Source organism: Lactuca serriola, chromosome 7, assembly GCF_051521515.1.
Source record: "Lactuca serriola cultivar US96UC23 chromosome 7, Lser_US96UC23_V15, whole genome shotgun sequence".
In the NCBI taxonomy this organism is placed as follows: domain Eukaryota; kingdom Viridiplantae; phylum Streptophyta; class Magnoliopsida; order Asterales; family Asteraceae; genus Lactuca; species Lactuca serriola.
In genome coordinates, this window is record NC_136414.1 from 203,096,045 (window position 1) to 203,111,124 (window position 15,080).

Consider the following 15,080-nt stretch of genomic DNA (forward strand, 5'->3'; position numbering starts at 1 on the left):
CATAAGTATGGATCAAATCAAGAGGTTAGTTTTAGATCCATGAGTATGGATCAAATCAAGAGGTTAGTTTTAGATCCGTGAGCAGGGATCAGATCAAGAGGTTAGTTTTGGATCCGTGAGTAGGGATCAGATCAAGAGGTTAATTTTAGACCCGGGAGTATGGATCAGGTAAAGAGATAAAAACTTGTTATTAGTCCACGAGTATGGATTAACACTAAGTTAATTGTCCTCAGTCCGGGAGTATGGATTGGGCACAGTTATTGATCCGGGAGTATGGATCAGATTAGGATTAGGGTATAGATAATTGCCCTTAGTCCGGGAGTATGGATTGGGCACAGTTATTAATCCGGGAGTATGGATCAGATCAGGATTAGGGTATAGATAATTGTCCTTAGTCCGGGAGTATGGATTGGGTACAATTATTGATCCGGGAGTATGGATCAGATCAGGATTAGGCTATAGATAATTGTCCTTAGTCCGGGAGTATGGATTGGGCACAGTTATTGATCCGAGAGTATGGATCAGATCAGGATTAGGGTAGAGATAATTGTCCTTAGTCCGGGAGTATGGATTGGGCACAGTTATTGATCCGAGAGTATGGATCAGATCAGGATTAGGGTATAGATAATTGTCCTTAGTCCGGGAGTATGGATTGGGCACAGTTATTGATCCGGGAGTATGGATCAGATCAGGATTAGGGTATAGATAATTGTCCTTAGTTCGGGAGTATGGATTGGGTACAATTATTGATCCGGGAGTATGGGTCAGATCAGGATTAGGGTATAGATAATTGTCCTTAGTCCGGGAGTATGGATTGGGTACAATTATTGATACGGGAGTATGGATCAGATCAGGATTAGGGTATAGATAATTGTCCTTAGTCCGGGAGTATGGATTGGGTACAATTATTGATCCGGGAGTATGGATCAGATCAGGATTAGGGTATAGATAATTGTCCTTAGTCCAGGAGTATGGATTGGGTACAATTATTGATCCGGGTGTATGGATCAGATCAGGATTAGGGTATAGATAATTGTCCTTAGTCCGGGAGTATTGATTGGGTACAATTATTGATCCGGGAGTATGGATCAGATCAGGATTAGGGTATAGATAATTGTCCTTAGTCCGGGAGTATGGATTGGGTATAATTATTGATCTGGGAGTATGGATCAGATCAGGATTAGGGTATAGATAATTATCCTTAGTCCGGGAGTATGGATTGGGTACAATTATTGATCCGGGAGTATGGATCAGCTCAGGATTAGGGTATAGATAATTGTCCTTATTCCGGGAGTATGGATTGGGTACAATTATTGATCCGGGAGTATGTCTCAGATCAGGATTAGGGTATAGATAATTGTCCTTAGTCCGGGAGTATGGATTGGGCACAGTTATTGATCCGGGAGTATGGATCAGATCAGGATTAGGGTATAGATAATTGTCCTTAGTCCGTGAGTATGGATTGGGCACAGTTATTGATCCGGGAGTATGGATCAGATCAGGATTAGGGTATAGATAATTGTCCTTAGTCCGGGAGTATGGATTGGGTACAATTATTGATCCGGGAGTATGGATCAGATCAGGATTAGGGTATAGATAATCGTCCTTAGTCCGGGAGTATGGATTGGGCACAGTTATTGATCCGGGAGTATGGATCAGATCAGGATTAGGGTATAGATAATTGTCCTTAGTCCGGGAGTATGGATTGGGTACAATTATTGATCCGGGAGTATGGATCAGATCAGGATTACGGTATAGATTATTGTCCTTAGTCCGGGAGTATGGATTGGGCACAGTTATTGATCCGGGAGTACGGATCAGATCAGGATTAGGGTATAGATAATTGTCCTTAGTCCGGGAGTATGGATTTGGTTCAATTATTGATCTGGGAGTATGGATCAGATCAGGATTAGGGTATAGATAATTGTCCTTAGTCCGGGAGTATGGATTGGGTACAATTATTGATCCGGGAGTATGGTTCAGATCAGGATTAGGGTATAGATAATTGTCCTTAGTCCAGGAGTATGGATTGGGTATAATTATTGATCCGGGAATATGGATCAGATCAGGATTAGGGTATAGATAATTGTTCTTAGTCCGGGAGTATGGATTGGGTACAATTATTGATCCGGGAGTATGGATCAGATCAGGATTAGGGTATAGATAATTGTCCTTAGTCCGGGAGTATGGATCAGATCAGGATTAGGGTATAGATAATTGTCCTTAGTCCGGGAGTATGGATTGGGTACAATTATTGATCCGGGAGTATGGATCATATCAGGATTAGGGTATAGATAATTGTCCTTATTCCGGGAGTATGGATTGGGTACAATTATTGATCCGGGAGTATGGATCAGATCAGGATTAGGGTATAGATAATTGTCCTTAGTCCGGGAGTATGGATTGGGCACAGTTATTGATCCGGGAGTATGGATCAGATCAGGATTAGGGTATAGATAATTGTCCTTTGTCCGGGAGTATCGATTGGGCACAGTTATTGATCCGGGAGTATGGATAATATCAGGATTAGGGTATAGATAATTGTCCTTAGTCCGGGAGTATGGATTGTGTACAATTATTGATCCGGGAGTATGGATCAGATCAGGATTAGGGTATAGATAATTGTTCTTAGTCCGGGAGTATGGATTGGGTGTAATTATTGATCCGGGAGTATGGATCAGATCAGGATTCGGGTATAGATAATTGTCCTTAGTCCGGGAGTATGGATTGGGTACAATTCTTGATCCGGGAGTATGGATCAGATCAGGATTAGGGTATAGATAATTGTCCTTCGTCCGGGAGTATGGATTGGGTACAATTATTGATTCGGGAGTATGGATCTGATCAGGATTAGGGTATAGATAATTGTCCTTAGTCCGGGAGTTTGGATTGGGTACAATTATTGATCCGGGAGTATGGATCAGATCAGGATTAGGGTATAGATAATTGTCCTTAGTCCGGGAGTATGGATTGGGTACAATTACTGATCCGGGAGTATGGATCAGATCAGGATTAGGGTATAGATAATTGTCCTCAGTCCAGGAGTATGGATTGGGTACAATTATTGATCCGGGAGTATGGATCGGCTCAGGATTAGGGTATAGATAATTGTCCTTAGTCCGGGAGTATGGATTGGGTACAATTATTGATCCGGGAGTATGGATCAGATCAGGATTAGGGTATAGATAATTGTCCTTAATCCGGGAGTATGGATTGGGTGCAATTATTGATCCGGGAGTATGGATCAGATCAGGATTAGGGTATAGATAATTGTCCTTAGTCCGGGAGTATGGATTGGGTACAATTATTGATCCGGGAGTATGGATCAGATCAGGATTAGGGTATAGATAATTGTCCTTAGTCCGGGAGTATGGATTGGGTACAATTATTGATCCGGGAGTATGGATCAGATCAGGATTAGGGTATAGATAAATGTCCTTAGTCCGGGAGTATGGATTGGGTACAATTATTGATCCGGGAGTATGGATCAGATCAGGATTAGGGTATAGATAATTATCCTTAGTCCGGGAGTATGGATTGGGTACAATTATTGATCCGGGAGTATGGATCAGATCAGGATTAGGGTATAGATAATTGTCCTTAGTCCGGGAGTATGGATTGGGTACAATTATTGATCCGGGAGTATGGATCAGATCAGGATTAGGGTATAGATAATTGTCCTTAGTCCGGGAGTATGGATTGGGTACAATTATTGATCCGGGAGTATGGATCAGCTCAGGATTAGGGTATAGATAATTGTCTTTATTCCGGGAGTATGGATTGGGTACAATTATTGATCCGGGAGTATGGATCAGATCAGGATTAGGGTATAGATAATTGTCCTTAGTCCGGGAGTATGGATTGGGCACAGTTATTGATCCGGGAGTATGGATCAGATCAGGATTAGGGTATAGATAATTGTCCTTAGTCCGGGAGTTTGGATTGGGCACAGTTATTGATCCGGGAGTATGGATCAGATCAGGATTAGGGTATAGATAATTGTCCTTAGTCCGGGAGTATGGATTGGGTACAATTATTGATCCGGGAGTATGGATCAGATCAGGATTAGGGTATAGATAATCGTCCTTAGTCCGGGAGTATGGATTGGGTACAATTATTGATCCGGGAGTATGGATCAGATCAGGATTAGGGTATAGATAATTGTCCTTAGTCCGGGAGTATGGATCAGATCAGGATTAGGGTATAGATAATTGTCCTTAGTCCGGGAGTATGGATTGGGTACAATTATTGATCCGGGAGTATGGATCAGATCAGGATTAGGGTATAGATAATTGTCCTTATTCCGGGAGTATGGATTGGGTACAATTATTGATCCGGGAGTATGGATCAGATCAGGATTAGGGTATAGATAATTGTCCTTAGTCCGGGAGTATGGATTGGGCACAGTTATTGATCCGGGAGTATGGATCAGATCAGGATTAGGGTATAGATGATTGTCCTTTGTCCGGGAGTATGGATTGGGCATAGTTATTGATCCGGGAGTATGGATCAGATCAGGATTAGGGTATAGATAATTGTCCTTAGTCCGGGAGTATGGATTGTGTACAATTATTGATCCGGGAGTATGGATCAGATCAGGATTAGGGTATAGATAATTGTCCTTAATCCGGGAGTATGGATTGGGTGCAATTATTGATTCGGGAGTATGGATCAGATCAGGATTAGGGTATAGATAATTGTCCTTAGTCCGGGAGTATGGATTGGGTACAATTATTGATCCGGGAGTATGGATCAGATCAGGATTAGGGTATAGATAATTGTCCTTAGTCCGGGAGTATGGATTGGGTACAATTATTGATCCGGGAGTATGGATCAGATCAGGATTAGGGTATAGATAATTGTCCTCAGTCCAGGAGTATGGATTGGGTACAATTATTGATCCGGGAGTATGGATCGGCTCAGGATTAGGGTATAGATAATTGTCCTTAGTCCGGGAGTATGGATTGGGTACAATTATTGATCCGAGAGTATGGATCAGATCAGGATTAGGGTATAGATAATTGTCCTTAATCCGGGAGTATGGATTGGGTGCAATTATTGATCCGGGAGTATGGATCAGATCAGGATTAGGGTATAGATAATTGTCCTTAGTCCGGGAGTATGGATTGGGTACAATTATTGATCCGGGAGTATGGATCAGATCAGGATTAGGGTATAGATAATTGTCCTTAGTCCGGGAGTATGGATTGGGTACAATTATTGATCCGGGAGTATGGATCAGATCAGGATTAGGGTATAGATAAATGTCCTTAGTCCGGGAGTATGGATTGGGTACAATTATTGATCCGGGAGTATGGATCAGATCAGGATTAGGGTATAGATAATTATCCTTAGTCCGGGAGTATGGATTGGGTACAATTATTGATCCGGGAGTATGGATCAGATCAGGATTAGGGTATAGATAATTGTCCTTAGTCCGGGAGTATGGATTGGGTACAATTATTGATCCGGGAGTATGGATCAGATCAGGATTAGGGTATAGATAATTGTCCTTAGTCCGGGAGTATGGATTGGGTACAATTATTGATCCGGGAGTATGGATCAGCTCAGGATTAGGGTATAGATAATTGTCCTTATTCCGGGAGTATGGATTGGGTACAATTATTGATCCGGGAGTATGGATCAAATCAGGATTAGGGTATAGATAATTGTCCTTAGTCCGGGAGTATGGATTGGGCACAGTTATTGATCCGGGAGTATGGATCAGATCAGGATTAGGGTATAGATAATTGTCCTTAGTCCGGGAGTATGGATTGGGCATAGTTATTGATCCGGGAGTATGGATCAGATCAGGATTAGGGTATAGATAATTGTCCTTAGTCCGGGAGTATGGATTGGGTACAATTATTGATCCGGGAGTATGGATCAGATCAGGATTAGGGTATAGATAATCGTCCTTAGTCCGGGAGTATGGATTGGGTACAATTATTGATCCGGGAGTATGGATCAGATCAGGATTAGGGTATAGATAATTGTCCTTAGTCCGGGAGTATGGATCAGATCAGGATTAGGGTATAGATAATTGTCCTTAGTCCGGGAGTATGGATTGGGTACAATTATTGATCCGGGAGTATGGATCAGATCAGGATTAGGGTATAGATAATTGTCCTTATTCCGGGAGTATGGATTGGGTACAATTATTGATCCGGGAGTATGGATCAGATCAGGATTAGGGTATAGATAATTGTCCTTAGTCCGGGAGTATGGATTGGGTACAATTATTGATCCGGGAGTATGGATCAGATCAGGATTAGGGTATAGATAATTGTCCTTAATCCGGGAGTATGGATTGGGTGCAATTATTGATCCGGGAGTATGGATCAGATCAGGATTAGGGTATAGATAATTGTCCTTAGTCCGGGAGTATGGATTGTGTACAATTATTGATCCGGGAGTATGGATCAGATCAGGATTAGGGTATAGATAATTGTCCTTAATCCGGGAGTATGGATTGGGTGCAATTATTGATTCGGGAGTATGGATCAGATCAGGATTCGGGTATAGATAATTGTCCTTAGTCCGGGAGTATGGATTGGGTACAATTATTGATCCGGGAGTATGGATCAGATCAGGATTAGGGTATAGATAATTGTCCTTAGTCCGGGAGTATGGATTGGGTACAATTATTGATTCGGGAGTATGGATCAGATCAGGATTAGGGTATAGATAATTGTCCTTTGTCCGGGAGTATGGATTGGGTACAATTATTGATCCGGGAGTATGGATCAGATTAGGATTAGGGTATAGATAATTGTCCTTAGTCCGGGACTATGGATTGTGTACAATTATTGATCCGGGAGTATGGATCAGATCAGGATTAGGGTATAGATAATTGTCCTTAATCCGGGAGTATGGATTGGGTGCAATTATTGATCCGGGAGTATGGATCAGATCAGGATTCGGGTATAGATAATTGTCCTTAGTCCGGGAGTATGGATTGGGTACAATTATTGATCCGGGAGTATGGATCAGATCAGGATTAGGGTATAGATAATTGTCCTTAGTCCGGGAGTATGGATTGGGTACAATTATTGATTCGGGAGTATGGATCAGATCAGGATTAGGGTATAGATAATTGTCCTTAGTCCGGGAGTATGGATTGGGTACAATTATTGATCCGGGAGTATGGATCAGATCAGGATTAGGGTATAGATAATTGTCCTTAGTCCGGGAGTATGGATTGGGTACAATTATTGATCCGGGAGTATGGATCAGATCAGGATTAGGGTATAGATAATTGTCCTTAGTCCGGGAGTATGGATTGGGTACAATTATTGATCTGGGAGTATGGATCAGATCAGGATTAGGGTATAGATAATTATCCTTAGTCCGGGAGTATGGATTGGGTACAATTATTGATCCGGGAGTATGGATCAGATCTGAATTAGGGTATAGATAATTGTCCTTAGTCCGGGAGTATGGATTAGGTACAATTATTGATCCAGGAGTATGGATTAGCTCAGGATTTGGGTATAGATAATTGTCTTTATTCCGGGAGTATGGATTGGGTACAATTATTGATCCGGGAGTATGGATCAGATCAGGAGGTTAGTTTTAGATCCGTGAGTATGGATCAAGTAGTTTTAGATCCGTGAGTATGGATCGGTGAAGAGGATAGTTTTAGATCCATGAGTAGGGATCAGGTAAAGAGGAAAATTTTAGATACGAGAGTTTAGATCGTGTCATTGTGAGGATCGATGGGGTGGGTTAAGAGTTGCCTTTATATGGTGAAATTGTGCAAGTTTGAATGTTCAATATTTATAAATATATGATATAACATTGTGGGATGAAAACCCTATATGCTCACCAGGCTCCCAAGCCTGACCCACTGAGTTTTCTTTGTATCACAGGTGTTAATACGAAGACATATTTCACTAGAGATTTAAAGGAGATATAAATCAATTGTGTAATTAAATGTAAGTTCTGTTTATGCTTACATGTCTGTATCGGAACATGACATCCCGAGGTTTTATTATTAAATGAAAAATACATTCCCTTTGAGAAATGTTTTGATAAGTTATTATCATGTCTTGTTTTGGGAACAAATTCCGCAACCGTTATCTTTAAAAGATTACTCTGATTTTATAAAACAAAGCATAAACAAAATCAGTCTTTTTTTGCCGTGAAATTGGGGATGTCACAATATACACTTTCAATACATATACTTACAAATTCTTACATACAAATACTTACATACAAATTAAGACACTAAATACTTACGATCTCACCAGCTTCAAAGCTGATACTCGCTTTCAAAATTACTTGTATCCTCAGGTCATCATAGACATGTACCGATGCAAGGAGAAAGGAAGATGGAGCTTGTTCAAGACTTATCTTTCATTTTGATTTATGCTTTAGTGTTTATCAAAATTTGATAGAACACATTTGTATAATAATTATATTATTAATGAAATGGATGATGTTGTTGCTTGTTTACTACTTTACATTGTTGTTGATATTATACATGACGTCCTCCGCCCTAGAACGTTTCCGCCGTTCCTGGTTTTGGGGTGTGACAGAGGTGGCCTCAAGTATGGCCTGGGATACATATCAATTCCCTCACCCTTAAAATTGACCTCGTCCTCGAGGTCCGAAAAGTTAGTTTGTAGAGGAATGAAACCAGAAAATGGTTGGTCTCTCGGTTGAATGTTGAATGTGACAGGTTGGATTTTCCCGAATATAGTTTTTGATTTTGGTGGTCGTAAGGATGACAATTGTTGTTGTGGTGACAAACTTGATGGAATGGACTTTGGTGGAGGCAGTAGTGGCAGGGATAACATTGTTGGCGGCCTTGATTGTTGATTCGGTGGTGGAAGCGGATGTGGAGGCAGGATGAGTTTTTCCATGGTTCCGGTTTGAATGTCGATGAGGGTGTTGACGATGGCCATTTGTGTGATAATTGCATCAAGGCGACAGACATTAGCGGTAGAAATAACGATGAGTGTGGAGAGTTGCTCGCGGATACTTGGCGGTGTGACATCGGTGGACAGATCTTGACTGGGAGGCATGATGAATAGGAAGGAAAGCACCATTCATAAAGACCGATTCGAGGTGGTCAACCTCTTAAGGAAATAAAGAGACCATATATAACTTTTTACTGAATTCTTCTCCTCCCAAACAATGAAAATACGTAACATTTAAATAGTAGAGGAAATACTAAAAATAAGGAAGTAGTGGTGCTAGTAGTTTACCATGATCCTAAATGAATAACTATGCTACGTGTGATAACAGGGATAGTGGGGGAGTTAAAATCCATGTAGTGGTATTGGCGATGATCAAGGAAGCATCACAAAAGTGTCACAAAAGGTGGTTATTGGGTCTGGCCGTGGAGGTGGCCTCAAGTATGGCCCGGGATACGTATCAACATACTACTCATAGGAAATGACATCCTAACTCTGCAGGAAGTGAAGTCCTGGCTTAGGAGCGAATAACCTGAAAACCGAATAAGCCTTATATAGATACCCGAAAGCCATGGTTATAAAAAGTTTTTATAACCATAGAAAAAAGTGTAAGACCTTAATTTGGTCCATTAGTTTTAGTTTGTGTTGGAAATGTCTCCATGTCCAAATGGTTTCAGAGTAAAATTGGAGGGTACACTCGATATCTTCTATAAAAAAATATTAATAATAACGCCTTGTTCCCGAGTTCTACTTAAGGAGGGAAATGTGAGGATACGGAGGGAAAATGAGGGGTGTCGAAGGAAAATCGTTTTCCCGAATTTCATTAATGGAAGGAAAGTGAAGGGAGGGGAAAGATTTTAGAGTCATATTTTCCTTCCTAATTTTCCTCCAAATTGGGCGGATTTGGAAAGAAAGTGGGCGGATTTGAAGTTTTATTTTTTTTCCTCCTAACTCGTGAACACAAAAACTTAAAATTTTCCTTTCATTTCTTTCGAACTTGGAAACACGGTATAATGAATATTTTTATTCCTCACCCTTTCTTTCGGTCAAAAATTTTCTTCCCTTACCTTTAATGAATTAAAAAAAAAAAAAAAAGTGGGGAAGAAAGTGTAAGGAAAATAGAACGCATGAACTAAGAAGCACAATCCATATGTATAGAGAGTAGGTAGTAACAAAGTATGGGCTGTAATGTAAGGATATGAACATAATATCGATGCACAAAACAATTAAAATAACACGATTATCCCCCAACTCTTTTCACTACTTCGTGCATAGCTTTGGTTAATATTTGTATCCCTTCACGTACAGACTCTCTGAAGCCAAACCACCGGCGCCCTCTCCCTCGTACTTCCCGAGAGTGGCGTCGGAGTTTGCCTTGCACCGTGCCAAGAACACCGCCTGTGCGGCCGCCACATTCTCCTTTTTGCCGCCCCATGTCTTCAGGGTGCTCGATTGCAGTGCTCGCCCAAATGAGAACGTCAGCGTCCATGGCTTCAACACCTCCAACTTGTTCATCGCGTTCAAGTTCACTGTCGCCTGTTCCTCGCTTTGACCACCCGACAGAAACACAATTCCTGGCACGGCTGCCGGCACCGTCCTACGTAGGGCTGTGACGGTGTATTCAGCAATCACCTCCGGTGTCACCTGTTATATCAATGAAAGATATAAAATATATGCCTTTTCATAGATTTTCAGCTCTGTTGATTTATGTATGATGTACGTACCTTAGGGCTATCAGAGCCGGGTGTAACCATGTTAGGTTTCAAGAGGGTTCCTTCAAGAAGCACGTGTTGCTCATTGAGAGCCTTGTAAACCGCAGCTAGCACCATCTCGGTTGCATACGCGCATTTCTTGATATCATGGCTTCCGTCGGTCAATATCTCCGGCTCAACAATTGGTACAAGACCATTCTCTTGACAAATGATTGCATAGCGAGCCAACCCTTGGGCGTTCTGTTGGATAGACAGCTCCGAGGGTTCAGTCGCTCCAATCTTAAGCACTGCACGCCATTTCGCAAACCGGGCACCAGCTTCGTAGTACTTGGCACAACGAGCACCAAGCCCATCTAACCCTTGAGTGGTGGTCTCACCATTTGTGCCGGAGAGGTCAACCACACCCTTATCGACTTTAATCCCCGGAAGGACATTGGCCTCAAGGAGAACGTCAACAAAAGGCTTCCCGTCGGCGGTTTTCTGGTAAAGGGTTTCCTCGAAGAGAATGACACCGGAGAGGTAAGTCACTGCGTTTGGAGCAGTGAAGAGAAGTTCACGGAGGGCTTGACGGTTTGACTCGACATTCTCAACGTTGATGCTCGACAGACGTTTCCCGATGGTTCCGGTGCTCTCATCTGCAGCCAATATACCCTTCCCCGGTGTGGCGATGTACTTGGCATTCTTGATCAACTCATCTGCAAGCCATAAGTCGAGTATTACAGTATATAACGATAAGTATATACTATATAATATATATATACAATACAATTATGTAAAGAATTTTTTATGGTTATTCAGGTAATATTACCGGCGTACTTTCCGACGAAGGCTGACATGGCTTACTAATGAGGGAGATGGTGAGGGTGATGCTGAGTACAAGACGAGAAATCAAGAAAGCAGGATGAGCGATCTTTATAGATTTTTATTTATTTTTCTTATTAAAAAAATGGAATGGAATATGCCAAGTGAGATTCAATCGAATCAGTGATCGACAAGTGTTGTGCCCTTCAGCCTAAAGAAAGTTATCAAGCTGGGATAAGAGGGGGAAATGGGTGATGATTCGATATGCCAAATGGCAGTTTGGTTCTTTGCATTTGGACTCTTTGTTTATCTATCTTGTTCTTGTGATCATCGTTCATAAGACCCTCATCCACTTTTGTCCTTTTGAAACACATACATACCCTTTGCAAAGTCCATATCCGTACTACCATGCACGTATAGCTGATTCCCTCATATAGTTATATGTGTCTCTAAAAATTAGAAAGGACCTGGGTCAAAATGTCATATAAACTGCTTTTAACTTTTAAAAATCTAAATTTAAGGGTCAATATATCCGTGCTACATACACACCCATTGATTTCTTCTATGGGTTACTGAATTGAGCCGGGAATATGGAGTCGTGAAAGCATATCTTTTTTCGGGTGTTATTATATGTATCCATTTCACTCGTATAAATTGTCACATCATGGGATACGCAAGTATTATTATATTCACATAGTGGTACACAAGGGGGAGGGGGTACAGATAGAATTTCTCATCTTATTTTTGTACGATTCAAAAGCACGAAATCATAAATGTCACATATTTATATTATATAAATTGTCAATTATAATATATGGTGTAGACTATAATTATGTTTAGTATATATAGGGAAATTCTATTCGTGCCCCCCAATTGTCTTGTGTACCCCTCCCTCCCTGCCCCCCCCCCCCCATGATGTGACAATTTGTGTGTGAGTGAGTGTAATAGTGTTTGTATACTCACAATTTTCTCTTTTTGTTCCACACTTTGCAACATTGTTTGGATACATGTGTGCATTTAACTCCATGGGCCCCTCTCTCTTTTCCTCACTTGAAGAACCTTCGATACCCTCAAGCTTTCTCTTCGCTTGATCTTTTCCTATAGGATGACTCGACCTCGGAATATCATATGGTTCGTCATCGTTGAGGTCTATTCCAAGTTCCAACATGTGCATTCGAAGATTAACTATGGGAGTTTTCGGATGTTTTATGTAACACCTGTTTTCCCGATTGGAATAGTTGAAGACTTATGGAGGTTAAAGATAAAGTTTTTTGGAAAACCTTTTTCCATGACATGGTACGTTGATGACCACGACAAGGCATTATCATTTAAATGAAGCATCGTTCCCGGGTGAGCACCACGATGTGGTAAGGTGATGGTCAGAACATGGTTGTTGATGCAGCCCAAGACCAAGATTTTAGGGTTTCTCCCATATTTAAAGGCATTAACTTCAGATTTATGGCATCCTCTTCAACCTCCATTCTCACTTTTTCGAAACCCTAGCCTCCCTTCCATGGTTGTAAGCTTGGTGGCTTGCTTTTGAGCTTATCTTCTTGATCTTGTGAAACTTGTGGAGGAAGAAACTCTATCTTGGTGCAGGGAAGCAAAGAGAAAGCTTAGATTCATCATCTTCTTTAAGTTTCCGAGTCATTTAAGGCATAAAGTGTAACGTCCCAAAAATTATAAAGATATTTTTGTTCATAAAATAGTTAATCGATTAAAACCTTTTGCTTCAGAAAACATTGAGTAACATTTGATTTGGTTGAAACCATGCATTATCATGTTTAAGTAATTTACAAAACCACGGAAATGAATATCTTCGATGCATGTGTACAGTCCTGTCGAGCTCTTCTCGCGAACGACCTACAAAAGGTTTAATCCACAACTATAAGCATAAAGCTTAGTGAGTTCCCTAATATGCCACATATTCTACCATACATACAATGCAACCACATACAATCCTTGACTCTAGCGTGGAGCAAACAAAATTCCTATCCACAATCATATATCATACGTAACGGGCTCAGCCTAACTCTCATAACAGGCCACAACGAAACATGCATAACGGGCCCTGCCTAACCATACATAACAGGCCCATCCCAACCTTCACTACCAGGAGCTACATCATGTTCGTCCGTACAAATGTTAGGAGCCAGATCTTGGTATTTCGTACAATTCATAAATTCGTATGTAGTCAGGGATCAAATAGACAGCCAAACATATGATCCACCCGAGGGAGAACAATTAAACAAGAATATCGCAATAAGGCATTGGACCAAGAGTTCTCGGGCTATCCAACTTAGACTATCTATAACCCAAGATATGACTACCATATAACCATGTAACATAAACACATAATATATTCTATCATATTACATACCCTTGCCAACTAGCCTTCCCTAGTTATCCTACCTAAACATAACTCCTAATAGTATCATATGATCATTAGGCAAGACCCTACTAGTCTAACATACCATGAAACTAAGTGTCCTATACTGCATATGCATAACACGGAGCTATCATAGTCAACTAGCATACTTGTACTCTAACACTACCCGTATCCTACAATGCAAAGGATATACAACGAGATATGTGTCATAGTGAGAAACTCACCTGAGCTGAAGAACCGGAGAAGCACAACAACACTCTCACACCTTGCACTACTCAACCCCGCGACCCGAATAGCATCAAAATAGATAAATCCTCCATCAATAACCCAAATCCTCCAAGTTTGACCCTAAGTCAAAAAAGTATAAAGCCAACGGTCAACCAAGTCAACATCCACGACGACGTAGATACCTCTTGGTCACGTCGTGGGCACGACAAGACAAAATAGACGACATACAGTGTCACACCCCCCAGACGGCGGCGAAAACGTCAGGGTGTGCAACGTAGGGATATTAGATCGAGACACACATATATATTGAACATTACACAGAAATATAACAAAAACTATACTTTTATTTATCATAATTTATTTGGGATTACATTGTTTAATAGATCAGGCATACATCCTGAATATAACTAGAAATGACAAAAAAATAGATATAAACTCCAACAAGCTTCCTTGATGACATCTTCCTCTACAAGACTATCCTCCACACTCATCTCCTGAAGAATACATGTATTTTGAAAAAAAGTCAATATAATGTTTGTGAGTTCACAGGTTTTTATAGTTTCTTCTTTATTTGATTGTATTTTAAGAATGCTTTTTCTTTTCAGAAAAACCTTTCTATCTTTGTTAAGATATCATACCAACCTTAACTTATTATCTTTATAGGATGTTTTAGCTATCTTATTTTACTATCTTTGTAGGATATTTTACTGATCATATCTTAGTATCTTTATATTTTAGGAGATTCTATTAATCCTAACATATTTTATTTACTACTTAAAGGTGTACCTCGAGGTAGTCGAATCTCTAAGGTGGTTGTAATGTATTACCATGAACCCCTATAATCGATATTGTAGACTAATAATTTCTCCCACGGCGCTTTATCGGACATCTAATAGTGTTTGAATAATAAGGAAAGTTATCCTGACGGGATTGAAGCTTGCAATTGCAGGTGGGGGTGTCATACCCCGTATAGATCTATACATATCTTTTTGGCTCTCGCCAAATTAACGATTACAGGTTCGGGGTAGC

General features: G+C 40.7%; 1 protein-coding gene across 1 annotated transcript; it reads right to left on the reverse strand.

Moving 5' to 3' along the window:
- Positions 1–10,054: 10,054 nt before the first annotated feature.
- On the reverse strand, positions 10,055–11,597 carry LOC145062874 (fructose-bisphosphate aldolase 5, cytosolic). The gene is made up of 3 exons (XM_079010463.1): positions 11,442–11,597; positions 10,646–11,328; positions 10,055–10,565 (listed from the first exon to the last, which is right to left on the reverse strand). Exons 1-3 carry the CDS (start codon positions 11,467–11,469, stop codon positions 10,203–10,205), a joined length of 1,074 nt encoding a protein of 357 aa, XP_078866589.1. The 5' UTR covers positions 11,470–11,597; the 3' UTR covers positions 10,055–10,202.
- Between the last annotated feature and the right edge of the window lie 3,483 nt (positions 11,598–15,080).